We start from the raw sequence: 27,520 nt of genomic DNA, 5'->3' as shown, positions 1-27,520 counted from the left end.
CCTTTTTCTCCCCAAAGCCCCCCAGTACATAGTTGTATATTCTTCATTGTGGGTCCTTCTAGTTGTGGCATGTGGGACGCTGCCTCAGCATGGTTTGATGAGCAGTGCCATGTCCGCGCCCAGGACTCGAACCAATGAAACACTGGGCCGCCTGCAGCGGAGCGTGGGAACTCAACCACTCGGCCACGGGGCCAGCCCCTGAAATAGTTTTTAAACATGCTTACTGATGATATTTTCCAAACCAAAAATTAGGCCTCAAACAGGCACATGAAAAGATATTCAACATCACTAATTATTAGGGAAATGCAAATCAAAACTACAAGATATTACCTCATACTAGTCAGAATGGCTATAACTAACAAGACGAGAAATAATAAGCGTTGGAGAGGATGTGGACAAAAGGGAACCCTCATACACTGCTGGTGGGAATGCAAACTGGTGCAGGCACTATGGAAAACAGTATGGAAATTTCTCAAAAATTAAAAATAGAAATGCCGTATGATCCAGCTATCCCACTACTGAGTGTTCATCCAAAGAACATGAAACCAACAATACAAAGAGATCTATGCATCCCTATGTTCATTGCAGCATTACTCATAATAGCCAAGATGTGGAAGCAACCCAAGTGCCCATCAACTGCTGTATGGATGTGGTATCTATATGCAATAGACTACTACTCAGCCATAAAGCAAAAGACAAAATTGTCCCATTTTCAACAACATGGATGGACCTTGAGGGTAATATGTTAACTGAAACAAGCCTGACAAAGACAAATACAGTATGATTTCACTCATATGTGGAAGATAAACACAAGGATAAAAAGAACAGATTAGCAGTTACCAGAGGGGATACAGGTGGGAGCGTGGGCAAGAAGTGTAAAGCGGCACATATGTATGGTAACAGATAAAAATTAGACCATTATGGGGCCAGCCCACGGGCGTAGTAGTTAAGTTTGCGTGCTCCACTTTGGCGCCCAGGATTCACTCCTTCAGATCCCAGGCACGGATCTACGCACCGCTTGTCAAGCCATGCTGTGGCAGGCATCCCACATACAAAGTAGAGGAAGATGGGCACGGATGTTAGCTCAGGGCCAATTTTCCTCAGCAAAAAAGAGGAGGACTGGCAGCAGGTGTTAGGTCAGGGCTAATCTTCCTCAAAAAAAAAAAAAAAGCTAGACTGTTGGTGGTGAGCACGATGTCTATATAGAAACTGATATATAATAAGGTACACCTGAAATCACACAATGTTATAGACCAATATGACCTCAATAAAATAATTTTTAAAAATTAGGCCTCATATAGTCTAGCAAAAGGTGTTTTGTTTGTTTTTGCTGTGAGAATATATAGACATAGAAAAGTTTTTCAAGTTTTTAAAACTTTAATCATATATATTACATGTTTAATGAATACCCTTTACTGAAAAGAAAAAAATACATAGAATTAGGACCATCCAGAAAAATCCAAGATACGTGATTTTCCTAACCAACAAGTCTGTAAAGTGCTGTGCTTCATCCGCTCAATCAAACATCATTTTCAAAATGCACCATTATTTTATATGCTGCTAAGAAAAATAAAATGGCCGTTTAAAATGACACAATGTTTTCTTATCACATCGGCTTAAGACACACTGTGATTTCAGAAGAGTTAAAATGTAAACAAAAAAGATGTCTCAGAAGAAATACGGTAGTTGTTATGTCCTCCAACAGATGTGAATTATAGCTTTTATTTCTCTGATCGCTAGGGCTTTTTTCACCAAGATCTTATGGCTATTATTACATCTTATAAGGTAACAATTCCCGTTGTTAAAGTATAAGTAAACAAGAGTTTGTGAAGAGAAACCTAAGATGGAAAGGGTCAGCAATGACAACCGTGGCATCCAGTGGCTGGTGCCGCCACAGTGATGGCGCAAGCGGTGGTGGCCTGTCCCAGTGGGTGCAGCAACGTTGGCTCAGTTGTGTAGTTTGGGGTATGACTTTGTGGTCCTGGCTGCTGCATGGCATCCTTTGTTTCTACCAGTTTTCTATACTGGGTCCTTCAGCTTTTCCAAGAGTTCTGTGAGCTTCTTATCATTCTTTCAATAAATGGCTTGTCTGCCTAAATCTGCCAGATTTGCATCTAAGAACCTTGACTGATACCTTTGGATTTCAACAATTTCAGAGATAATAAAATTCAAAGCAAATCATTGATTCAGCCCGTCCAAGGACAGTTACCAATCTCTTCCACTTCTCTAAATGACCACCTCCAAAAAACAGAAATCCAGCCATATTCAACATGAACAAAATAGTTGAGCCATGCAGTATCAAAAGCACACAAATACCCATTCTTTTAGACAATAATTTATAAAGTTATAGAAAGAATCTATTGCCTGTTTTACAAAAGAATTAAATCAGCAAAATACAATTTGCTCAGAGCTACTATGATTCACTGGAGAAGCCATAAATGGCAGGAATTCTGCAGTCAGCATACCATACGTAAGATACATGGGAGTAATTGATTCTAGTTAAAAAGAGGGAATGCCAATTTCATTAATATTACCACCATTGAAGGATAAGGCAAAAATTAATTAATCTGGTAGACTGATGATTTCTTTGCAAAGTTGCCCTACTTTATTTCATAATTTCTACCCATCTCACCAAAGTTATGTCAGCATATCATTTTATTCCTCAAAGTCTTCTGGGGTGTTGCAGATTCAGTAAATTTAGAAGTCAAACAGTCTTCTCCTTAAGAAGAGCAGCTTTCAATAATACAAATGGCAATAATAGGAGCACTCATATAGTGCGTCACTATGACCAGGCACTGTTAAGTATTTTACATATATTAACCAGTTTGATCTTCATAAGAATTCTAGGAGGAAAATATTATTACCCTTATCCTCATATTATACATGAGGACACTGAGGCACAGAAGGGTGAAGGTACGTAACTGATGGCACACGCCAGCAGGTGGCAGAGCTGGCACTTGAATGCAGATGGATTGGCTCCAGAAGTCCTGTGCTTGGTGGTTGTAACAAGTTGTTCCCTCTTACAAGTTACTTGTTTTTGCTACTGCATATTTACATGGACCTGGCAGAATTTGAAATACAGAAACCTAGATTTCAATCCCAAATTTCCACTGTAAACTTGGGCAGTTTACATTCTGAACCTCAGATTGTTTTCCTTGTAAAATATGAATAATAATATTTGTCCTGCCTCCCTCATAGGTTGTTGAGTAGAATAAATAAAACAATGTATGTGAAAATGCTTTGTAAAGTGATGCAAAAGATTTAAACTTTGAATGGGCAGGTCAGTTACAATGTGGCTTCAGCTACATGTAATGAAACTTTGCATAAAGTAAATTAGGTCACAGCTGGAAAAATGGTGGAGCTATGACTTGCACCCAGAGTTCCCAGTGTATAAAACCCATGCTTCTAACTAGACCACAACACTCACTTCTCTGAAAGACGGTCAGTATAATACTTGATGGCACACCATTGTTTTCCCGTGTAGTTTCATCAAAAATAAGAATGTAAACATAAATTGTCCTTCCAGAATTTCCCACAAAAGGTTTTCTGGTAGCCCTAAACCAGAAATTCCTACCTCTGACTTACAAACCGAGTTGAGAGAGAGCAACAGAGAAAGATAGGTCAAGCGACAAAAGCTATAATGTGGGTGTCCAAGCAACTGGAAAACCTTGGCTGAGGAAAATTTCTTCTTCCCCTGGCAAGACGAGGACATTCCAGCCAGGCGCCTTTGAGCCTCTGATGTGGAAAGCAGTTCAAATTGCCATACAAGAGGGGAATGTTTATCAGTCTGGGAACGTTCTGAAGGTACTCAGGGAAGAGAGTAATAGCCAGTCTCTCCATCTCATATGCTTACTACTTCAGGCAAGGTCTCTCTATCTTAGGGCAAAAGAGAAGGTAAGAAAAAAAAATCAGATGAAAAATAAAAACCATATAAATGATAATGTTAGCACTCTCTCTCCCCTGCAGCAAATCCTTCACTGAGTTCTGAATCATTCTAATATCACTAAAGTAGAAAATCTATAAACCAACCAAGAAGGATTCGCCAAGTGTCTCCTGTGTGATTCACCCATGTGTGTGCTTGGGGGGGCCCTTTAGCAGATTGAACTCTCCTAAAACTAAGAGGTGAAGCCTTAGAAGCCATTACACGCCAGATTTTGTGTCACTGAACATAAATGTAATAAATGTAGAGAACGTAAGCTCCCTGAATGGAGAAAAATGAAAGATAAAAATGAAAAAGAAAAAAGACATTAAGAAAGTCTGAGACGCAGAGCTCAGTAAGTCCAGTTGTGGTTGATTGTACGGTAAATAATCTTAAGTACATGGTGCAAGTCATTACTAGAAACCTCCTCCCCACTTTTTTTCCTTCTTCTTTTTCTCCCCAAAGCCCCCCAGTACATAGTTGTGTATTCCAGCTGTAGGTCCTTCTAGTCGTGGCATGTGGGATGCCACCCCAGCATGGCGTGATGAGTGATGCCATGTCCGTGTGCAGGATCTGAACAGCGAGACCCTGGGCCAGTGAAGTGGAGCGTGTGAACTTAACCACTCAGCCACAGGGCCGGCCTCTGGAATCCCCATTTAGTACTTATTAAAATCAATCTCTCTCTTTTTCACAGAAAGTAAAAATGAAGATAAGTCAGTACTTACCTACTATAGACCTTTTTATTAAAAAATTACAAATACTATATATGCTATTACATCTACTATTCATTCATTTCTTCATTCACTTCTTCAAACATGTGGATTATGAGGTGGGGGGTGGGTAGCACTGTGGCAAACACTTGGCCCGTGGAGATGAATAAACTGTGGTTTCTGCTGTCTGGGCTCAGTGCAATCACTCAATTAGTGGCAATAACCATAATGAAGATGGGAAGAAATTACCGCCTCGGCTGAAGTGCAGGAAGCAGGCAGAGCTTCAGGAAGGGTGAGGTCAAGCAGTGAAGCACTCTATCTTGGCAGTCTCTGCAGTGGTCCCACTTTTCCTGGGGCTGGGAATACTGTCGCTTCTGTCATGCACTTCTGTCCTCTATTGTTCCCTCCTGCCACTTCTCTCTGTATTTTTCTCCTGCAGCAAAGGGAGAAGTCAAAGGAGCTATAGAGTTGACTAGGGGAAGGGGAAGGAGGAAGGAAACCATAGGGTACCTTGCTATGCTGGGTCCCTTTTCTTGAGGCATGGGGGAAAGGCAGGGCTGGATTCTGATAAAGCGAGGCTTTAGTTGCAGAATCATGTGTGAGCTGGAAGGGACCACAGAGGCCATCCTCCTTACTATCCATTTTACATCTGGGGACATTGAAGTTTAATGACTTGGCCAAGGTGAGACAGCCATTAGTGGCATCGGTGGGACTAGAACTCAGGTTTCTTAACTTCCACAAAGTTTAGAATGGACCAGTGGATGGCAACAAGACTTTTGGTAGTGAACACAACGTAGTCTATACAGAAGTCAAAATATAATGATGTACACTTGAAATCTCTATAATGTTATAAACAAATGTTACCCCAATAATAATAATAAAAAAAGGTAGAATGGACCAATGGAGCACTTCTAATATCCCTTTTGGCTGGATGGGGTCCTCCAAAGAAATGGGGTCCTTCATTTCTGGTCCTCCAAAGAAATGGAGAACGACTGAATAACTGGAGAAACATAGTCTTCTGCTTCTTAAGAAAAACCACACCACTAACACCACTCAAGGACTTATTTTCATATCTTTATTATTTTTCTTACTCTTCTCATAAGACTGAGCAATTTCTCTAAATCCTTTTGAAAATGTGGTAGTGACCCAAACGGAACCCAGAACTTTAAAGATTTGTTTGGTGAAGTAAAATGATGTCCTTGTGCTCTGCATTTCAATGTATCTTACTTTGACTTTTTGTTTTTGTGTGTTATTAAATTTTCAGAACAACGTTACTTATTTGCAACGTGTCAGTAATGACCTTGAGAACTTTACATTGTTGATTTATGTCTGTAAGAATGCCTTCCTGAATGTTGCCCTGTTTGTATGATGGCCTGTCTCCTTTTCTTTCCATTTGTCAGCTTGTCAGGAACGACCAGGTGGCAGATACACGTCAAGAAAACTAATCATCTTCTAACAGGATTTGGAATGGAATTAACGCGGCTCTTGTGCCCTTCCTGTTCCAGCTTTAGCAGCCTAAGGTCCATGACTGCTCAGAGATTAGCGGGCTGGCAATCGCACCCCACGGCATCTCTGGGTCCGGGTTCTCTCTGCGGACCCTAGGCAATGAGTTTTGTGAGATTCAACAGTCGAGTTTCTCGGAGACAGAGCTTGGGTTTGTGATTGAAACTGGCCAACCCATCCAGGGATGCCCAGTGAGACAAACGCACCTCCTGTTTTTGAGGTGATGACACTGGCCTAGAAGGCCGCGAAGTCAACAAGTCGATCCTGCCAGACAAGTTTCTGGACGCCTCTAAACCTCCGGGACGCCGCGGTGCGTCAACCACATGCGGTCGAGGAGTCATTTGAAGAGAGAGCGCTAAGTGCTGTCAATACTGCCAGGCGTCCTCGAGTGGTTCTTCCAGCCCTCGCAGGCGCTCGGGGACGGGTCCACAAGGCCCCACTCCTCACGTCCAGGCACGATGCTCGTCCCTCCTCCACCTCCCTGCTCCTCCCCTTTGGTCCAGCCCGCGTCGCTCCCACCTTTTCTCAAAGCCCTCGCCCGGGTGCGAGCAGAGACGGGGGCGGGGCGGCGGGTCGGGTCGTGACGTCACCCCCCGCGGGAGGCGGGGCTGTGGGAACCGCAGTGCAGCGCAGAGGGGCGGGGCGGGGCGGGGCGGGGCGGGGCCTGCGGCGCGTGACCCGGCTGCGGGAGGCAGGAACCGGGCGAAAGGTGTAGGGGGCCGGCACCGGCCGCCTCCGGAGCTGGGAGGCGGGGCGGGGAGTGGCAGGGCCGAGGCGGCGGGCGCCCCGCGAAGCGCCAGCGCGGGTCACGCTTCCCGCGTCCCTCCCCGCCCCTCTTCTCCTCCCACCTGGGCCTCTGCGTGGGGACGCGCACCTGGCAACCGGCGGCCGCCGTCCTCCGCTCTCCTCGGCTCCCCACCTTCTGCGCTCGGGCGGGGCGCCCGGAGCTGGCCCCGCACCCCTGCCGGGCCCCGGCGCCGCGCTCGCTGGGAGCGGCCTCGAGCGCTCGCTCGTTGATGCCGTTTTGGGGGTGACCCGGCGCGGTGGCGGCGCCTCCATGGTGGGGGCGTGTTAGTGGCCGCGGCTCGGCCGGACGTCGCGGGCGCGGCTGCGGGGCGGCCCGCCAGCGAACCCCGTGCGCAGCTCGGCTTTCGGGGCGCTGGAGGGGGCCTCCACGGCCACGCGGGAGCGGGAGATGTTGGAGCTGAGGCACCGGGGAGGCTGCCCCGGCCCCGGGGGAGCGGTGGCGCCGCCGCCCCGCGAGGGAGAGGCAGCCGGCGGCGACCACGAAACCGAGAGCACCAGTGACAAAGTAAGTGGAGCCGCGAAAGGCGCGCACCCGCGCCGCTCCTGGCGCCCGGTTTGGGCCGGGACACCTGGGCGCAGGGGTGGGGCCCGCCGATCGTCAGGTGAAGCTGAGGGCTGCCCGCGGCGCCGTCCTCCGGGCCTGGCATTATTTCCTGCTTCCTCCGGTGGGCTCGAGAAGCCGGGCCCCATGGTGGTGTTTCCAGGATGCCCGCGACCCCTTCCCGGGAGAGCTGGATGGTTCAACTTGACTACAATTTCGTTTCTTCGCGTTCCAGCCCTCCTTCCCGGGGTCTGGGGCCGACGCTAGAGTCAGGATGGAACCTGCCACCCTAGAAGCTGCAGTTTTCTAGTAGCTGCCACCTCACATCTCTTCACAGTAGAGGAACAAAGTTAGTAAGGACTAAACTGAAGACGTGCACCTTGGGTTCTTGCAGTGCCATTGGATCCTGAAGCTGGAGCCCTTGCTTCTCGCGTTGCCCCATCGGCACTTTCGTTTCCTCTGCCCTTTTTCAGTACAATAGATTTTGGAGGTCTGAGAGTATCCTTCACGGGACACGTTGCAATCCTCCAGCTTCCTTTGAGTCCCCGGGAGACAGTGCAGTTCTTGTGTCTACCGGTAGATCTAATTTGACCTGACACGTTAATTCATGAGGACTTTTAACTCCCAATTCTATAGATCACCCTTGCTTCACATTTAAGAATAAGTAGATGTAATACTACTATTAAAAGGTAGAAAGAGAGTCAAAGTTCTGCTTATTCGGGAATACGGTGGTACGAGTAGGAGTTTTTGAAAAGAAAACTACAGTTTTATGACCTTTTAGATCGGACGGTTTAGGAAATTGGGCCAGAGAATAGATAGTTTTATAAAATCTTCTTTTTATAAAATTCCATTTTATTGTAGAAGCTTAAAGCACTTAAACTATTCCTAGAAACATACTCTTTCGGAAGCAGGTACTGCCATTGGAATTACAAAAGTGAAGTGGAATGCCCAAGGTCAAGTCAGGGGCCTTGTGGAACCAGGACCTGGTTCCTGATTCCCTTTCTTCTGGTTGGTGCTGTTGCTGAGACTCACTGGTTGTTGTCATTTGGAGAGGGTTCCACCTGGAACTTGATGTTGGTGAATTTGATGTAACTCAAGTTACAAAGCCCTGGTAGGAACATACCACACGATATCATGAAATAAGTTTAACAGTGATTTTAGGAATGAAACTTTAGAATCAATGGGATGACGTCCTTTTTTGTGTGTTTTTTGTTGTTTTTTCTAATCTACCCTGGATAGCAAGTAGAATAAAATGAGACTCTGTAATAGAACATATGTGTCAAGAAATTACACAAACTGTAACAGTTTCCAGCTACTGAAGGTTGATGTTACAAAGCTAGAAACAGTGGCCTGAGAATACTCCATGAAAACTGCCTTGGAAACTAGACCAAAAATAGAATTAATTAGGTTGGGATTTGTTTTGTTTTACCACTGGTATAGTTTAGAATCAAGGAAATGCCAGCTTCCCCATGTTGACTTCCTTAACTAGAAGAAGCGAACAAGCTTTTAATAAGAGAAAACGTTTTCAGGAAGCCATGCATAAAATAATTTGGTTTCTTAACACCCTAATCTATTTAAAATGGAAACTACTTGTGTGGTTTGATTTGACTCATTAGAACTGTTGTCTCTAGCTATCTGTGACTGGGTTACCTCACTGTGTATTTATTTATAAATGCTGCACTCTTGGTTTTCATTAATACATACCCAGCTGGATTTTGTTTTCTGAGAGTAGATATTGCCATATGTACCCAGTTGTGTTAAGATTTCTTAGACAGGGATGAGTTTCAAACCTTATCTAAAATATTGCTGTACTTGGAAAGTTTATCACGAGGAACTCTTGGTAAGCTTTGAGAAAACACTGAACTCTATCCTCCTCTGTCCTTTCTTATCAGGGTGTGTGTTTGAATGCACCTGTATTTCCAGGTCAAGGGCTATTTTAAAATCAGTGTGCTCATTGGAGCCTGGTTAATATTTGGTCCATTTAAACTCTTTAAGTGCTTTCTCTGTTCAAGTTGCATTAAAGGCAAAACTCTTGGGGAATTAATGAAGGAAGTGGAGGAGGTGTATTCTATTCTGCTATTATAGTACACTCCCATGCCATTTTGTAGGCTTTTTATAATGGTCATTAACATGACATTCTCCTTGTTTAGGACCTGGAGACTTATGCTGAGAGAAAGCTCTGTGCCCCAGAGAAATAGCAAGTGATAAAGTGTTTCTTACCTGCAGGGCAATGTTCCCAATTGTTATGTCTGGAGTCATACTTGAAAGATGACAAGACCTCCCCCTCAAAGAACCCCTCCGGAGACATATATGAGTTAGATTTATTAGAAGTCTAAACAAGGCTCGTTGTTAGCATAGAGGGCATAATTGGACTCTATATGAAGACAACAGGAAAAGAGAGGGGGTGAGGGTTGAGCTAGGAATTAAAAAATGCCTGGGATTCACCAGGGAGACAAGTGTTGGGGAAGGGCATTCTAGGCAAAGGGTGTGTAGAAGCTTTCTTGAGTCAGCATTCTAGGCACAGAGAACTAAACTTAGTTTGATACTCCTGGAGCATAAGCTGTGCATGTTTGGGAGGTGGGGTTGGGAGCTTGAGAGTTTTGTGAAGGAGGCCAGGCTTCATTTCCTGGACTCTGGGAAGCCACTAGAAAGTTTCTGCAGAGGCGTTTGTCTATCACTCTAGCAGCAGTCTGGAGAAAATGTTGGAAGGAGGAGAGACCTGCCACAAAGAAACCAGCTAGGATCCTGTTGCAAATATTACAGCTATGAAATGATGAGGACTTGTAGTATGTGTAGTAGGGGTGGGCTAGGAGGGAGTGAGAGAGGAGGTATCTTTTAGATAATGGTGATGGGACCTAGACTAGGGTGATCAGAGTAAGACTAATAAAAGAAGAGCCTGCTGGAAGACACATTTTGATCCACAATTCAAGAGACTGTTAGGAAAGAAGCAAAAATTATTGGGGAGTTTTGCAGGTTAGGAGTGAGCATGGACAAGTTGGGTTGGACAGGGTGTGTCCTTCTTAAAATAGAGAGGTGGTTCAAGATGGGGGTGGAAACAAAGGAAAAGTCAGGGTTGTAGATGAGGACTTTTGATTAGGATAGAGAGGGGAGAGAAGGGAAGACAGAGCCTTGGGAGGTGCCCATGTTTAGAGTAGGATTGGAGATGGAGGGAAGAAACCAAGATAATGAGGTGCGGGGAGCTAAAGGAGAAGGGGCTGCTTAGAGGATGTCATCAATAGTATTTAGGAATGAGGGTGAGGCCTGCAACACTGAGTTTACCAAAAGATCCTGATAGAAGCCAGGTCTTAGGTTGAGGAATGCGAGAGGTGAAATATTGGTAGTTATTGTAAGGAAATGGCAGTGAAAGGGAATACAGGGTAGCATCTGGAGAGGACTGGAGGATCAAGTGAAATTTTTCTTTTTCAAGGGGATGTGATATGAATTTGTGTGAAAGAAGTCAAGGTGAGAGTGAAGATGCTGATGAAGATGGGCAGGCCTCAGAAAAAGGAATGCAGATGTGGTGTGGAGAATGCAGATGATTGAGTGTCCAAGGAAAGGAAGGGCGGAATAGAGGGTGGATGCAGAAACATTTTGAAAAGCAGAAGAGAGAAGATCAGAGTGTTTGACTGATGCTTTCAATTTTCTCAGCAAAGTAGGGTCTCAGAACCAGAGAGCTTCAAGGGATCTTAGGAACAATTTAATTCAACCTGATCCCTATATATATTTTTTAAAGTAGTAAACTTGCCCTAGAGTGTGGGTGTGTCCAAAGTGACCTAGAGCAAGTGGTGGAGCTGGAACTAGAACTCCTCTCTGACTGCAGTCCATTTGGAATGCGTTTTAGGGAGTGTGATATGAAATGACCAAGAATCAGCTAATAGGATTATCAAACTCAGTGAAGATTCAGTTGAACTAAAATAATGCAGATTTGTTGTGTACTATATTAGCATGGCTCCTAACTCAGTAGCAGTACCAGTCATAATAGTTGATGCTTATAGAGTAATTTAGAGTTCACAGAGCACTGTTACATCTTTATTTGCTCCTCAACAAGTATACGTGTTGGAATATGCCCCATTTAGTAGCTGAGACTTAAGAAAGGCACTGGGAGTGATTTAGGTCTGGGACTGCCAGGATGGCAAAGGAATGAGCGAGTCAGTGAGGCCAGCACTGAAGTGGCTGACCACAGGCTAGGGTGGGCTGGAAAGTGGGCTGAAGCCCACAGTGAGTTATTGAAGCTCTGGGTGGCTAGAGAAGGATTGAGCAATTGGCGGTCAAAGTTAAGACCTGACTGACTGGACCAGAACTGGGAGAGAAGGGGGTGCACATGGAAGTTGTGGCCAGAAAAGGGGAGCACACGTTGAGTACTGTGCTGTCAGGCGCGGTCCTGGTGTGCTCCTAAGTGGGGTTGCTACTTTGTTGCAGATTTTAGTTTGTGAAGTTGAGGGTGAATCGGTTGGAGATTGGTTAACTTCTTTCCATTCTCATTTGAAATGTGTGCAGTTTCTTTCATAAATACTCCAATATTTTTAAAGTAAAATTTTAATTTTGGAACTTGTGTTTCCATAAATTCTTCATTTTGGCACACTTCACTATGGGTTGTCTTGGTGTCACCTGCAGGTGTAATGAACATTTTCTATATTTTTTCATCTAAATTTAGGCCATTAATAAAATATTAATATTTAGATGTAGACTTCTGGAATACCATTTAGGCTGATATTCCCTGTTGTTGATCACCTGTAGTCAGTATTACCTCCTTAGCAATTTTCCATGATTTTTTTGTCATTTGCAGCATATTCATTTTATTTAACAACATTTTTTGAGTGCCGGCTCCCCAGATATCACCACCCCACCGATGAAGTTGAGTTTAGGGCTTCCTGTGGTGGGGGAGGAGACGACCTCCGGAGAGCTGGGGCAGAGTCTTGGAGGGGGAAGGGCAAGGTCGGCTTTTGTTGAGAACTGGAGGTTTAGTTTTAGGCTGGATCTTTCTGTGCAGGGACTTGATTAGGATTGGGTAAGGATCACACTGTGACAGTTTGGGATTGGTGGCAATAGCCAGGCAAGGATTTTGAGGCAAAGGGGATAAGTGAGGCAACGAATCTTACGGGGAAACTTGTTGATGCTTCCTGTTGAGCTGATGTCTTTCAGAAGTTCTAGTGGTGATCTGTGAACTGAGCGAGTCTCCAGGAGTAGTATAGTTATGCTAACGAAGACAGTTGAGTTCTAAAGTCATGTTAATGCAGGCAGTAAGCTATGTGGGGGAGCGGGCAGTAGTTTCTTTCTCACATCTTTCTGTTCTACATTTTACTTGGAATTTGTAAAACATGTTGTGGTTTTACCATATTATTACTTACTATTTATGATCTTGACTCGTTTATTTTCTTAATATTTTGAGAAATTTTGCCATCATCACCTACATCACCCTTTGGGTGTGTGTACTGCAGTGGACTTCTTGATGCAAACAATATTTTGTTTGTCATTAATGTACTATGGAAAAGGACAACTTAAAATAGCCCTCTGGAAAATTAGCTTGTAAAAAAAAATTATGACATGTACACATATAGTATGATTATTCTTTATGTTTGTGTAGATGTATGTTTGTTAAACAGACTTTCGCATGTTTATTCACGGATACCACAGCGAAATACAGAGGTTTTGTGTGTGTGTGTTTTTTTTCCTTTATTCTCTGTTTGGGGATGTCTTAAAAAAATACCTGCTTTGATTCAGTAGAAGGAAAATAGATCATTTAAGAATTTACAGACATATTTCCTGAGGCTTGGCTTGGTTCTGTGCATTCATAAATGTTGGTTGGGTGCCTGTTAGATTTGAGGTTCAGATTGTCACCTTTTTTGTGGCTCTTTGTACTCTTTGTACCTTTGAGAAAAGGGGTGAGGCCAGGATGTGTTTGTTGCTCGACAGCTAATTGTAGGATATACTAATATCTTGGATTGTGGACTTTAACTGCATAGCATAAAGATAATAAAGTAGATTATCAGTGTAAAATAATTTATAGTTTGTAAAAATACTCAGTTATACATAATGTCAATTTGAATCTCTTAACAATTGTGTAGACAAGGGAAATAGCCTTAGTTTATACCTGAGAAAGCTAAGATTTGAAAACCTAAATGCCTTTTCCAAGGTCACACAGTATTTAGACCTGGAGTTTACGCTAAATTTTCTGACAAAAAATGTAAAGGAGAAATTAGGAATGTGGTCCTAAATTTATAAAATTAATTAAAATATTTACTTAGGAACTTTTTGACACTGTTACTACTCTGTGTGATTTTTTTTTCTTTTTTTGAATGCTTTTTGGTGCCGAAGATTGGCCCTAAGCTAAGATCTGTTGCCAATCTTCCTCTTTTTTTTCCTCCCTGAAGCCCCAGTACATATTTGTATATCCTAGTTGTAGGTCAGTCTAGTCCTTCTATGTGGGATGCTGCCACAGCATGGCTTGATGAGTGGTGTGTAGGTCCATGCCCAGGATCCGAACCAGTGAATCCTGGGCTGCTGAGGCAGAGCATGTGAACTTAACCACTGGGCCACAGGGCCGGCCCCTGTGATTTTTTAAACTAAATTGGCCTTCCGGAATTTCGCTAGAAACTTTTAGCTGAAAACCTGTAACTCTTTGATTTCAGGCACCCAGATTTAAATCAAATAAAACTGTTTCTTGTGTTTCTTTACTTATTTTATGATTGATTATGGGAAGAAATCATTAGTTTTTATTTTATAGCTGTTCACACGTTGATTCATTTAGTTGGGACATGTTTTAGAACCGATTTAATGAGAATGATGTCATATTTTGAAGCGACTCCAGAAAATCAGAGGAACTAATTTCATCAATGACCAATTGGTGGTTCATCATACTCATCCCTGAGGCATCCCAAGCTTAGTTATCTTTCTCCATGTTTACTTATTTTCTTATCCACCAGGAGAGGTCAAAGTTATTTTTCATGTCATGCCACTGAATGTTTAAGACTTTCTCAGAATGGTCAAGATTTTAATCTTTCTTTTAAATATAAAATTGGAATGCATAGGAAGGGAGAAACCAGAATCCAGTCCAGCATGAGGATCGCATACCTATGGGAATTTAAAGCTGCTTTTGCAAACTTGGTGGCTGGGAAGGTAGTGTTCCTCTTTTGCTTCCTGCTTGCAATTCTCTTTATTTGCCAGGACCCTTGGCCAGCTATTTAAGAGCTTTGTCTAAGGCCGATGAAGCCAGTCGGACTTCATTCACATCTGGCTGGCTCAGGTGGGACCAAACGCCTTGGCAGTTAAGACTGGGCTCACTGCCACTTCCTATTCCAAGCAGGTTGTTTGAAAACAGAGTGGTGCTGTGGAGCAGCAAATATTTACTAAGCCCATCTGGGGCTTAATATTTTACCTTAAAATACGAAAGTCTAGATCTGGAAAGCAAAATTAGACTCATATCTCTTTCAAGGTTTGTTTTTGTTTTTTTGTTCCACCCACTTACTGTCTTTGTACTTGAACTGTTTCTAGGTTAAGGCTTGAACAACTCTGTGGGGAGCCATTCGTGTAGAGTGCACTGTAGATGGTGCCCCCTGGAATTCTGCATGTGGTAGTGCCACTTATAATAGTTTATATTGCTGTTAATAGATATGGAATCAGTACAAAAGGATCATGATACCAGAACCCCTTAGGCACCGGGGTAATCAGAGCTTGGATTGTATATTCATCCTTTCCTTCTTTCTTTTGATAGGTTTACAAAGTAATTGTATCCCCTAAACAGTCTATTGTTAGCTTTGAAGTTTTTCCGAGCTTTTTACTATAAACGTTTTTAATAACATAGGAAAGTTAAAAAGCTAGTACAGTGATCATCAGTACATCCGGCACTTAGATTTATCAATTGTTAAGATTTTGCCAAATTTGCTTCATCTTCCCATGTCTGTATATGCAAATATTTTGTTGGTGAACCTTTTGAAAATAAGTTGCTCTTAATATTAAATTACACATCTCTTAAAGACATTCTCCTGCAAAACCGTTATCATATACAAAAACATTAAAAGTAAATTTCCTGTCTACTAACAATCCGTATTTGAATTTCCCCAATTGCTGCCACAGTGTCTATTGGAGATTCCCCTCTTCCTCTGCCCTCTCCCCCAAACCGAGATCCAATCAAGGTTCACTCCTTGCAGAAAATATGCAGGGAAGGGTTAATCCTTCTTGGTTATATGCTTGTTTTTTCCTCCAAATGGGGGCAAGGTGGAAGAGCTGTAAGCATTTTTTTCTCTTAGCCCTGAAAAAGTGATGTACCTGTGGGGATCCCAGCACTAATAAGATCTCAGATAAAAATGCAAATTTGTGATGACAGTAATATTTTGCATTTGAATAAAACTCAGTTTTCTAAGCTCTTTCATATTATCTCATGGATTTTGCCTTCAGGGGTCTTTATTCCTACTTTGGAATTTAACACTTACGTAAATGAAACTGTAAGACATAGTATGATTTTAATGTATAATAGAATTGGGTGTCTCTGGGGAAAGATCAGAATGAGCCAAAAATTTAGGAAAGTCTTAAAACAGGCCTTGAAATTGGATAGGATTTGAATATTGTAGATAGCATTTTAGGATTGGCAAAAATGAGTAAGAAAAACATTGTTGCAGATTGGAAGAACCAGCCCGATTCCATTTGGAGACACAGATGACTGAGTGTCATTCCCTCAGCACATACTCTCCAGCTCCTGGTTGCAGGTGGAGCCATGGTGGGTGAGACTTTAGTGGGTGAACAGGAAACCTAAACATGTGCCATGTGAACGGGCAGAGGCAGGCTGCTCGAGGGGCCTGCAGGGGCTGCCCAGGCTGGGCTGAGGGGCTCTGAATTTAGTTTCCAATTGCTGCCATAGCCGGTCACCACAAACGTGCTGTCTTACAGTTGTGGAGGTCAGAAGTCTCAAATGGGTCTCGCTGGGCTACAGTCAGGGTGTTGGCAGGGCCCTCTTCCTTCTGGAGGCTCCAGGGGAGAATCTTTCCCTGCCTTTTCTAGCTTCTAGAGGCTGCCTGCATGCCCTGGCTCGAGGCCCCTTCCTGCATCTTCAACGCCAGCATCACGGTAACCGCTGCCTCTGTCATCACATCTCTGACTGACTCTCCTGTCTTCTCTTTCCCTTTTAAGGACCCTTGTGATTATATTAAACTCACCTGGATAATCCAGAGACTCTCCCCATCTCAAGAACAGCTGACTAGCAAACTTAATTCTATCTGTTACTTTAAGTCTGCATTGTGGCATAACATATTCACAGGTTCCTTGATTAAGACATGGACGTCTCTGGGGGGCCCTTATTCTGCTTATGACAGGTTCCCTGAAGAAAGGTTTTCTAGAAAAGATATCTAAGCTGAGACCTTGGGAGAAGGACACACTAGCCAGCAAAGCTAGGCTCTGAGGAGGAAGAATGTTACAGACAGCAAAATGTGGAGTGGTTAAGACTGTGTTTGCTCTGGGGGTTGCAGGAAGTTCAGTCCTACAGAGCATGAAGTGGCAGAGTGGGCGTACCGAGAGCCCTGGCTGGAGAGTGAGAGGAGGTCGGATCTGAGCAGTGGGAAGGCCCTGGAAGATTTTAAATGGATGAGTGGCGTCATCAGATTTGCCTCTTACTACGGCGTTTTGTGTACTGCTGAGGTACATTTGGTTTTCTCCGATCCCAGCCTTGGGATCCACTGTATGTGTAGTGCCCGATCAGGATAGTATGGTGGTGCTGTGGACCATCCAATTATCTCTCTCCTTCAGCGGAGAATAGGACAGGGCTGCGGAGAAAGATTTGGAGGAACAGTCTTTTTCTTTTCAATTCAAATTTGGAAAAGATGAAGAGGCTTTATCAATTATAATTAATAAGTGTAGGATAGGACCCTGGAGCTGATCACTGAGATAATCGGATTTCTGTCCACAGAATGCTGTGTTATTCAGTCCATTGACCATTCGTCATTGTCACAGAGGTCTGGAACACCCCCGAAAACCACTCTTGGTTCACAATACTGCTGACTCACTAGGAAATAAATCAGCTTAGTCCCCTCCCAGCACACGTAGAGGCAGTTCACTTCTTGTCCTGGGAGAAATGGAAGGAATTTGTGTCTACATAGGAACAGTGAAGGAACAGAGAGGAAATGCTGACATTGGAAATAGAACCTAAGGTTCTTTCAAGTAAGAACTGTGTAACTTCAAGATTTTTAAAAGGACTGCTCCTTTTAGGCCCAGAGCTCTGTGTCATTGCAGGGTTGCCTTTTGCTTGGCTGCAAATTTAGTGCTGAACTAGGCACAGGGATCAGTGTGACCCTGAAGGGACCCATGGTGGAGAAGCTGACCCTGGTTGTCTGACTCACTTTTTAGGGACCAGGTGTAAAAGGAGTGGAAAGTGTGAGTGACTTAATGTATCCCCCTTTGTTGAATTCTAAACCGCTGCTTACCTTCTTTAGAGACTTTTCTTTGGTGGCATCATCTTGTATGGACTGGAGCCCCATGCCCTTGTTCCTGTCCCCAGTGTCAGGGAGCACCTCAGTCACCTTTCCCTGACCACTGATTCCTATGTGCACTTCAGAGTCACTGTGAGCTATAAATGACATACACTAACCAAATACGCGACCTTACACTGCGCAATTTGATGTTTTGACATGTGTTTACACCCATGAATTCATCGCTACAATCAAGATAATGAGCATATCTTTCACCACCAAAAGTTTGCCCCTGCCCTTTTGTTTTGAAGATTGGCCCTGAGCTTACATCTGTTGTTAATCTTCCTCTCTTTTTTTTCCTTTCTTCCCAAAGCCCCAGTATATAGTTGTATATCCTTCTAGTTCTGCTGTGTGGGACACCAGCACAGCATGGTCTGATGAGAAGTGCTAGGTCCATGCCCAGGATCTGAACTGGTGAACCCCGGGCCACTGAAGTGGAGCACACGAACCCAACCACTTGGCCATGGGGCCAGCCCCTGCCCCTGCCCCTTTGTAATTCCCCCCTCACTGATAGATAACCACTGATCTGCTTTCAGGCACTGTAGATGAGTTTGCATTTTCTAGAATTTTGTGTAAATGTAATACTGTACACACATGTATGCATACACACGTATACATACTGTATGTATTTTGTCTGGCTTCTTCTTACTCAGCATAGTTATTTTGACATTCATCCATATCGTTGTATGTATCAGTAGTTCACCCATTTTTATTGCCGAATAGTATTCCATCATATGGATTTAGCCCAATTTGTCTTTTTCCCTCTTAGACATTTGAGTTGTTTCCAGTTTGGAGCTATTATGAATAAAGCTGCCATGAACATTTGTGTACAGTCTTTGTGTGGATATATGCTTTCGTTTCTCTTGGACAGTTACCTAGGAGTAGAATGGTGAATGTATATTTAACTTTTTAAGAAACTGCCAAACCGGTTTCCAAAGTGGTTGTACCATTTTACATTCCCACCGGCAGTGTGTGAGAGTTCCAGTTTCTCAACATCTTCTTCAACACTTGGTTTGTTCAGGTTTTTCATTTTAGCCATGCTATTAGATGTGTAGTAGTATCTTATTGTGGTTTGGATTTGCATTTCCCTAATAACTAATGATGTTGGACATTTTTTCATATGCTTATTTAGCCATCTGTGTATTGCCTTTGGTGAAATGCCGGTTCAGATATTTTACCCATGTATTTTAATTGAATTGATTGTTTTCTTATTGAATTTTGAGAATTCTTTTTGTATTCTGGGTGTAAGACCTTTATTTGATATATGGTTTGTAAATATCTTTTGCTCATCTATGGCGTTTCTCATTCTTTTAACAGCATCTTTTGAAAAGCAGAAAATTTTAATTTTGATGAAGTTCTATTTATCACTTTTTTCTTTTATGGATCATACTTTTGTTGTCATATTTAAGAAATCTTTGCTTAACCCAAGATCCCAAAGATTTTATGGAAGTTCTATACAGTTGCGCCATATAATGATGTTTAGGTAAAGGACGGACCGCACATACAACAGTGGCCCCATAAGATTAGTACCATACAGCCTAGGGGTGTAGTAGGCTAGACCATCTAGGTTTGTGTGAGTACACTCTGTGATGTTCGCACAGTGACAAAATCACCTAATAACACCTTTCTCAGAGCATGTCCCTGTCGTTAAGTGACGCATGACTGTAGTTTTCTCTAAATGTCTACGATCTATTTTCAATTAATTTTTATAAATGGTGTGGGATATGGATCAAAGTTCTTTCTTTTCCTTTTTTTTTTTGTTTTTTGCATATCGATATCTAATTGTTCCAGCGTCATCTATTGAATTACCTGTTCCACTTTGTTGAAAATCGTTTGACCGTGTGTGTGCGGGTTTATTTCTGGACTCTATTCTGTTTCAGTGATCATTTTTCTCGTATGCCAACACCACAGTCTGATTGCAGCTTTGTAATAAGTCTTGAAAATGGGTAGTGTTAAGTCCTTCAACTTTGTTCTTTTTTCAAGTTATTTTGGCTTTTCTGAGTTCTTTGCATTTTCATATAAATTTTAGAGTCAGCCTGTATGTTTCTACAAAACAAGCCTGTTGAAATGTTGTTAGGATTGCATTGAATCTGTAGATCAATTTGAGAGAGAATTGTCCTTTCGGTTTTCCTTCTGTCTGGTTTCAGTTCCCAGCTACTTTGCTTAGAGCTGTGTAAACTTGGGCACTTTACTTAATCTTTCTGATCCTAAACTTTTTCACCTACCAAATGGAGGTGATTATTTACCTATCTCTATGGTAAGGTGAGGAGTAAATATATCAATATTTGTAAATTGCTTTTGCTCTTATTTTCTAAGTGCACTTTCACTGTAGGAATTGGATTTACAGGGTAATAAAGAAGCTTATTTCTTCAACTTTCGGCCATCATTTACCAGGCATATTTCCTTATAATTCTATATTTGAAAAGGGGTAGTCCTTCATAGTCAGAGGCCCTCATCTTTTGTAAGTGCAGCTGAGGTCACAGGCATGGTGACTTGGCCAAGACTACGCAGCTAGCAAGAACAGACGAGAACTTCTTATTTTAATCTTAAATGTTAGCCTGAATTGACAGACTCGATTCATTCAACACATATTTTATCTGTGCCTAATAAATGCCAGCCACTGTCCAAGGTCCTCTTCCAGCCTCTGGATTCAAGAGTGAGGCCAGTGGACTGTATTTCCTCTCCTCACAAAGCTTGTGGACTACTGGAAAATACAGACAAGCAAACAGATTATTTTAATATAGACTAATAGGTAAAATCAGGGGAGTTGTGGAAACGCAGTTGAAGAGCGGCTAACCTGGAGCTGGGGATCAGGGAAGATATTTAAAGGAGGTGACCTTGAAGCCAAAGTCAGAGATGAGTGGGCAGTAGCTGGTCTTGAGGAATGGGGAAGGGAGGATTAGAACCGGGGACGGGGGCAAGAGAGACAGTGCACAGTTTGTACTTTGCACATAGAACAAACATCCACATGCAAGAGAGAGAATGGCACTGTGTGAAAACTGGAGTCATCAGAGAGGCCTGGGAAGAGCAGGATCTCATCGTGAAAAATGAAAAAATCAATGCTAAGGAGTTTGACTTATCGTGCTGGTTTTAGGCTGGAGAGTGTTAAGATCAGATTTACAGTTTAGAAATATTCTTTTGGCTGCAACGTGGAAAGTGGGTTAGAGAGGGCAGGACGGGAGGGGGACCGGGGATGAGGTACGTGAGAGAGGACGTTGCTCAGCAAGGGGGTGGTAGCAGTGGGTGAGGATGGAGATGGAGGAAGAGGAATGGCACACAGGCTAGTTGCTAACTAACTGAATGTGTTTTGGTTAAATGAGAGAGATGCAGATGTTAAGCCAGGTCTCTGAACTGAGTAACTGCTTAACTGTTTTGGTGGTGATGTCCTCACCTGAGTAGGAAATACAGAAAAAGCAGCAAGTATGATGTGGAAAAGAGAACAGTTTGCTTCTGTTCAGTTTCAGGTGGTGCTGGTGGAAAACCCATCCAGAGATGGCATGCTGGGAGCTAGAGGCGAGGGGTTATGGGGAGTCATCAATGTATAGAGAGATGGAAGGGAAGCTGTGAGGGTGCATAAGTGGAGTATCACTGTCTTTCGATTATGGGCTTGAGAAGAAGCTCCTGATTTGGTTTTCTTAAACATTTTAAATACCTTCATTCCACATGCACAATGCCTCGCAACTCTAGTTGATCGTGAAAGTACTACTTCCTTCTTTCCCCAGGTCTTCAGTTACACTCTTGTTTTCCTTGTCAAGTCTGACATCTTTGTAACAGAGGATCCATGCAAAAAATAGAGGAAAGCAAGAATCTCTGCTACTAATTCCAGTAGTTGAGTAACATTGTTATAAAATGCTACTATTTAGAAATTATCCTTTATTATTTAGTTATTCGAATGAAATTGAAGAAGCCTAGTTAAATCTTAAGTTTTTAGTTTTGTGTTTCTCTAAGGTATATAAAATATAAATCAGAAGAGTAAATAATAAGAATAAAGCAATACAGCTTTGTTGAGGGGACAAGGGGGAGGGTTATGGCATGTCACCATTATTGCCCAGTGGACTTCAGAGTGGCTTGCTGAAAGCCTTAGGGTCTTGAGGAGCACAATTTGAATTCTCCTCCAATGGTTTTTATGTTATAAATGAGGAAACTGAAGCCTGAGTTTCTTCAGGGTTAAGTGATTTGCCCTTTGTCACACTGCTAGGTAGAGTGGAGGTGGAATTAGTCCCAGTAACTCCAGAGTCCTAGTCTAGTGCTCTTTCTGCAACGTGGCGACGTTGCATTATGGAGCCACTTCCATTAGTTACCGTCTCCGCTACCACTCACGCCACCTCCTCAACACTCTGGGTTATTGAAGGTGAAAAAGAATAGCAGACAAAAGGAAAAAAAGTGATGTGTTCCATTGTTCCAGATGTGAAAGGCCTGCTGGCCTGTCAGACTTACAGCAGGTTCTCTGACATTTCGTTTTCTGTATACCGGTTTATTAGTCAACATCTGTCTCTGTTTAAGCTGCTTTGGGGCCAGCTGACTCTCAGTGTCACAGTGGGAATTCGACATGTCTGTTTCATTTGTCATTTTTGGTATGACACATTTAATTCTATAATTGTTTAATAAGAAAGTTATAGTTAATAAACAAACATTTATTATTGCTTTGTGAAATCTGAAAATACTCCCCCAAGGATAAAATTTCATTTGGTAAGCCATTTAATGAAGAATTGGAAGATGATTCAGTTGTAATAATAGTTTCCTACTTCTTTGACTTTATGAAGTCCTTGTCTTTATATTAAATGCTTCCATTTTATGGATGAAGAAACAGTTAAAAGGGGTAATGAAATTTGCCAAAACTTTGAAACTAATAAGTGCTGAGTTTGGTCTGAGATTCCTGAACATTCCGAATTCCCAGGTGCTTTCATTCCTGGGATCACTTGTGGCCCCCTGTTCTGCTCAGTGCCCCATCTGCTTGTACTTGCCTCTGAGTATTCTCTTCCCTCCACCCCAACAGAACCCCTTTGCCCCAGTTTCCCCCTCTGTAGACCACTCTCCCGAAGCATTTGTATGTGTAGCCCTCTTCACCGAAGGTTGCTGTGGGAGAGGGGAGGATGCAGGAGTGGCGACCATTAACTTTTCAGCAGAACGAATAACTTCAAAACCGAGCATCAGGCGGCTCTGTTCTTAAAATCTCTTGGCCACTCTATCCCTGGAAATTCTACAGTGACCGCCTTTGTCTGAAGGCCCCACATACATGCACACTGCTGTACATGCTTCTGAGAAGTCGGCTTGAGTTTTAAATAACTTTATTTTAAAAATCTCACCATCAAAGCAAAAGGTTTTAATCATAGTTTACCCATCAGTAAAACAGAGATCATAATGCCTGTTTGACCTGTTTCATTGGGATTGTCTCTTGAGAATCTAATAAAAATGATGGGAGTTACAATGCTTAAAAATTATATAAAATGTTTTGCCAGTGTAAGATATTACTGTTGTTAATGTTTTGTAATCAAATAAAAAAATGGACTGTGGACTGCTGATCAGAATCTACATGGAATTAACACCATGCTCTCTCAGTTAAGTAGCAAAACAATAAACATTTGTTACTTGTGGTAAATTTCTGATTTAGATAATATAAGAGTTTCTTTTTGTGTCTTTTTAGAAAAAATTAAGCCTTTATATTGATAGATTTTCACACAGATAATCACTTTCCTAACAAGGAAACACAGCAGTGCTCGGATGTTCAAGATAAGTTAGTAGTTGTTTCTTTGTTTCAAGTCGTGTAACTGAGATTTAACACACTGAGGCGTAAATCAATGCATTGTGAAGCATGGTTTTTTTTTCTTTTGCAAAGTGATTTTTGTTTTTCTTTAATTTTAGGAAACAGATATTGATGACAGATATGGAGATTTGGATTCCAGAACAGATTCTGATATTCCAGAAATTCCCCCATCCTCAGATAGAACCCCTGAGATCCTCAAGAAAGCTCTGTCTGGTTTATCTTCAAGGTAGGATTGGATGAAGGTGAATATAATGGGGGCACAACGGAAGCTGTGAGCTCATCCTGGTCCCTGTAACAAATTTCTCTTTTTCTAAGTTTCGGAGCTATATGAGAGAGAGGGTTTGTTATATTCTTCTGCCATAGGTGAGGCATGGCACTAAGTGCTTGATGTTCATCCTTTCATTTCATCGTCAAAATCTTGTGAAATATGAGAAAACCAAGTCTGAGAGGCTAACTGGTGGTTCCAGAGCTAGTAGGATGCGGAGCTGGGATTTTTGCTGCACTCTGTCAGATTCCTGAAGCCAGTGATCATTTACTCCCTCAGGTTGTCTTTTGTAGTATTGGAGCATCTGATAAAGAAAATGCCGTGTTCTCTGTTCCCTGTTTTTCAAATGCCAGACAGAAATAAGTCGTTTTTTTCTTTTAACCAAGTTTAAAATTATTGTCCCAAATTCCACAACCGTTTACCATTTTATACTTGTGCTGTATTTTTAAGTATTTAATCACCACCAAATTTCAGCTAATTTTATCTTGTCCTCCATTGTATGCTTTAGTAATATGAATTATAAAATTATAAAATTTATATAAAATTATAAAATATACATAAAATATATTAAGCAAAATAAATGTAAAGTTTTATCCAGATTAATATGTAAAATCTTAAATATTGGTATAGAGCAGTGTTTTTCCTACCTTCTTTTTGACTGTGACACACAGTAAGAGATAAATTTTATACCACATCCCAAGACACACAGAAATGTTTAAGAATTCTTGCTGTTACTGTTTTTGATGACCTCTCATTTCTTTTCTGTTTGATACTGTTTTATGTTACTGAACAAGAAGTGCTGGATGTGACTTACCAAATTGATTCTACTCCCTGGGGGTTATAACCTCTGCTTTGAAAAACACTGCTTTAGTCATATCTAGTAAATGTAATATGAGTTTTTCTGTTTTTTAATTGGTAGGAGTAACCATATTAGAATTGGTTCAAAGCACAGTTTTCATCTTTTTTTTAACCAATAGAACAAATTTTTGGTGTCTATTATTAAAAGCATGATTATTTTAATAGTTCTTGTTCCCAGTTGTTTTCATGACCTAGTTCACAGATGTACTTTCGCTTTAACATGAGATCTATCTCAGATCGGAAGTTTTTTTATACAGATGTTATATAAGAATGATGCTGGATTCCTGTGTGTTATACATAACAAGATTTTCCTTAATGATGGTTTGTTTTGTTTTGTTTTGTTTTTCTGGTATAAAGTAACAGTAGCAAGTAATAGCAGTTAATCTTTATTGAGCGTGCAGTCTGTGCCAGGCACTGCTCCAAGCACTTCACACATGTGGACTAATTTATTCCCATGGCAACTCAGTAGCGCAGGTATGGTTATATACCTATTTTATAAATGAGGAAACTGAGGCACAGAACTGTTATATGTCAAGGGTCATGTAGCTAGTAAGTGACAGAAGTGCATTCTGAACCTAGGCATTGTGGTCTATTTATGAAAGAATTGGTTTAAAAAAATGAGCAGTAGATAATATATGACCAGTTTCAATCTTTTCAGGAAACTTCTCTATAAAGATTAATGAATGTTTCAAAGTCTGTGTTGTCTATATTTTAGCCGCTTTATATCTAATCCCCAAAATAGTCTGCCTTGCAAAGATTTAGAAGTTTTATATGTATATGATTAAAAATACTAATTATGGAAGAAATTTACATGAATTGTAGGAATAAAAACCCTGTAATCCTCCTGCCAAGACATTAATACTTAAAATACTGTGGTGTTTACTCTTGGAAGCTTTTTTTCCCTTGTGCAGTGTGTGCGTGTGTGTGTATCATGAAAATAGCGTCGTACTTTCTACCTTGTTATTTTCATTTCCTTCTGTGGTATTAGGAACAACATCCTTAAATATACTGAAATATTGTTAATGGCTGCGTGATATATTCCGTTGTATGGCTGTAGTTCAATTTACTCAACTAAGCAGCCATTGCTGGGCATTTCATTTATTTCTAAATTTTCACAATTAAAAACAACTCTGCATTGAACATTTTTCTTTGTAGCTAACTTTTATTTAGCATCCATAATTATTTCCTTAGGATAAAATCTTAAAAGTGAAATTGCTTGGTCAAGATTTATGCTCATTGTTAAGGCTTTAATATATAAAGCCAAAAAGAGCTGTTGAAATCGGAAGAGGCCTGAATGGTCTTCAGCCCCTTGGCAAGTTTTCCGGATCCTCTCTAGACCTGAGCGTGGGTCCGGGGAGTGAATATTCATTAGCCAGTTAAGTGTGGCTCTATCCTTGAGTGAAGCTTTTCTTCAGCTCTGAGTCTAGCTTGGTAGTTCTCACCCGGGGGCAATGCCCTGGATCCTGCCTCTTCTCCCCAGCAGATATTTCATAATATCTGGAGACATTTTAGGTTGTCACGAGAGAGGCTGCCACAACATCCTGTGGGTAGAGGCCGGGAAGGCTGCTGAACATCCCGCAGTACACAGAACAGCTCTTCACAACAAAGAATTACCTGGCCCCAGATGTTACTTGTGCTGAGGATGAGACCGAGGACACATGCAGGTGTCATGTTACTGTGCTGTTTCCTCTGTGATAGCGTCTTCCTTCCCTCTGGGAACCTGCACACTGCCTGTCCACTTCCTCCAAAGGCTGGTACATGGACTTTGTCAAAACTCCTGCTGTTTGCCAAATGGCCCAGCAAGTTCTTGTTTATTTTTGAGGAGTGCCCCTGTGGCCCAGTTCTTGGCTCCGGTGAACTTGCCAGGTTCTTGATGACTCATGATGCTTGTACCACTAGGAAAATAGTCTTTTAAAAATCTTGTCGTGACTTTGAAACAAAAACCATTTAATAGTTGTAGTAAGACGTTGTACATCTCGTAAGTGATTTGAACAATGTGTGTGACCACTTAAGATAATCACTTTTAAGGACACTGCTTAATTATATACCTTAAAAAAAAAGTCTCACTTCCAGCTCATCTAGGTCCTTGGGACCTGAGACTTGAATGAAATTCTCCTCTACTGATTCCAAGTTCTTTTTTCCAGAATAATCTGTGGAGTGATGACTTGGACTCACAACGAAGGCTTTCTGTGATGTGGCCATGGTAGCCTGGTAAAGGAAATCAAGAATTTTGAATTCAGAACCAGACTGTCCTCTGGTTTTTAGTGACAGTGATTCTTTTTCACATATCATGGTCTGTTTTGAATTCAGCGCTTCGCTTTTGCAGGAAGACTTTCGGTTACTGTTTCCATGATTAAATGTTATGTTTAAGTATGTGCTTTTATGTGCTCGACTTTGTATTCGTATTCTTGGGAGCTTTGGGGAGTTATTTGAATTAAAAATAAGGGAATCAAGTCTTTAATCTTGTTGGGGGTGGGGAATTTTTCTGGGAGAGGAAATACCTGTATAATGAAAGGCAACTTGGTAAAATATGTTCCTCCGAGCCCAGGTTTTCAGTTACCATGAAATCTTTGGATGATATGAAGAGACTGCGTTTCCTGTTTAAAATCTCTGGTTCTTAGCAGCTACCATTCTCTGAAGTTCAAAGCCAGGCATCTAACATTAGAGGTACATGGACCTTGGCCACACACTCTGAGGGA

The 27,520-nt window shown here is 41.9% G+C and overlaps 1 protein-coding gene across 1 annotated transcript in view; it reads left to right on the top strand.

The window, feature by feature from the left end:
- The first annotated feature begins 7,311 nt into the window (after positions 1-7,311).
- CDS1 (CDP-diacylglycerol synthase 1) overlaps positions 7,312-27,520 on the top strand; it is a 60,992-nt gene continuing 40,783 nt past the window's right edge. Inside the window, exons 1-2 of the mRNA XM_001915383.5 lie at positions 7,312-7,444; positions 23,797-23,924. Of these exons, the coding sequence (XP_001915418.3) occupies positions 7,328-7,444; positions 23,797-23,924 (245 nt within the window). The 5' untranslated portion in view covers positions 7,312-7,327. The remainder of the gene's footprint in view (positions 7,445-23,796; positions 23,925-27,520) is intronic.

The sequence above is a fragment of the Equus caballus genome, chromosome 3, assembly GCF_041296265.1.
Source record: "Equus caballus isolate H_3958 breed thoroughbred chromosome 3, TB-T2T, whole genome shotgun sequence".
In the NCBI taxonomy this organism is placed as follows: Eukaryota; Metazoa; Chordata; class Mammalia; order Perissodactyla; family Equidae; genus Equus; species Equus caballus.
This window is presented reverse-complemented; position numbering and strand designations above follow the sequence as displayed.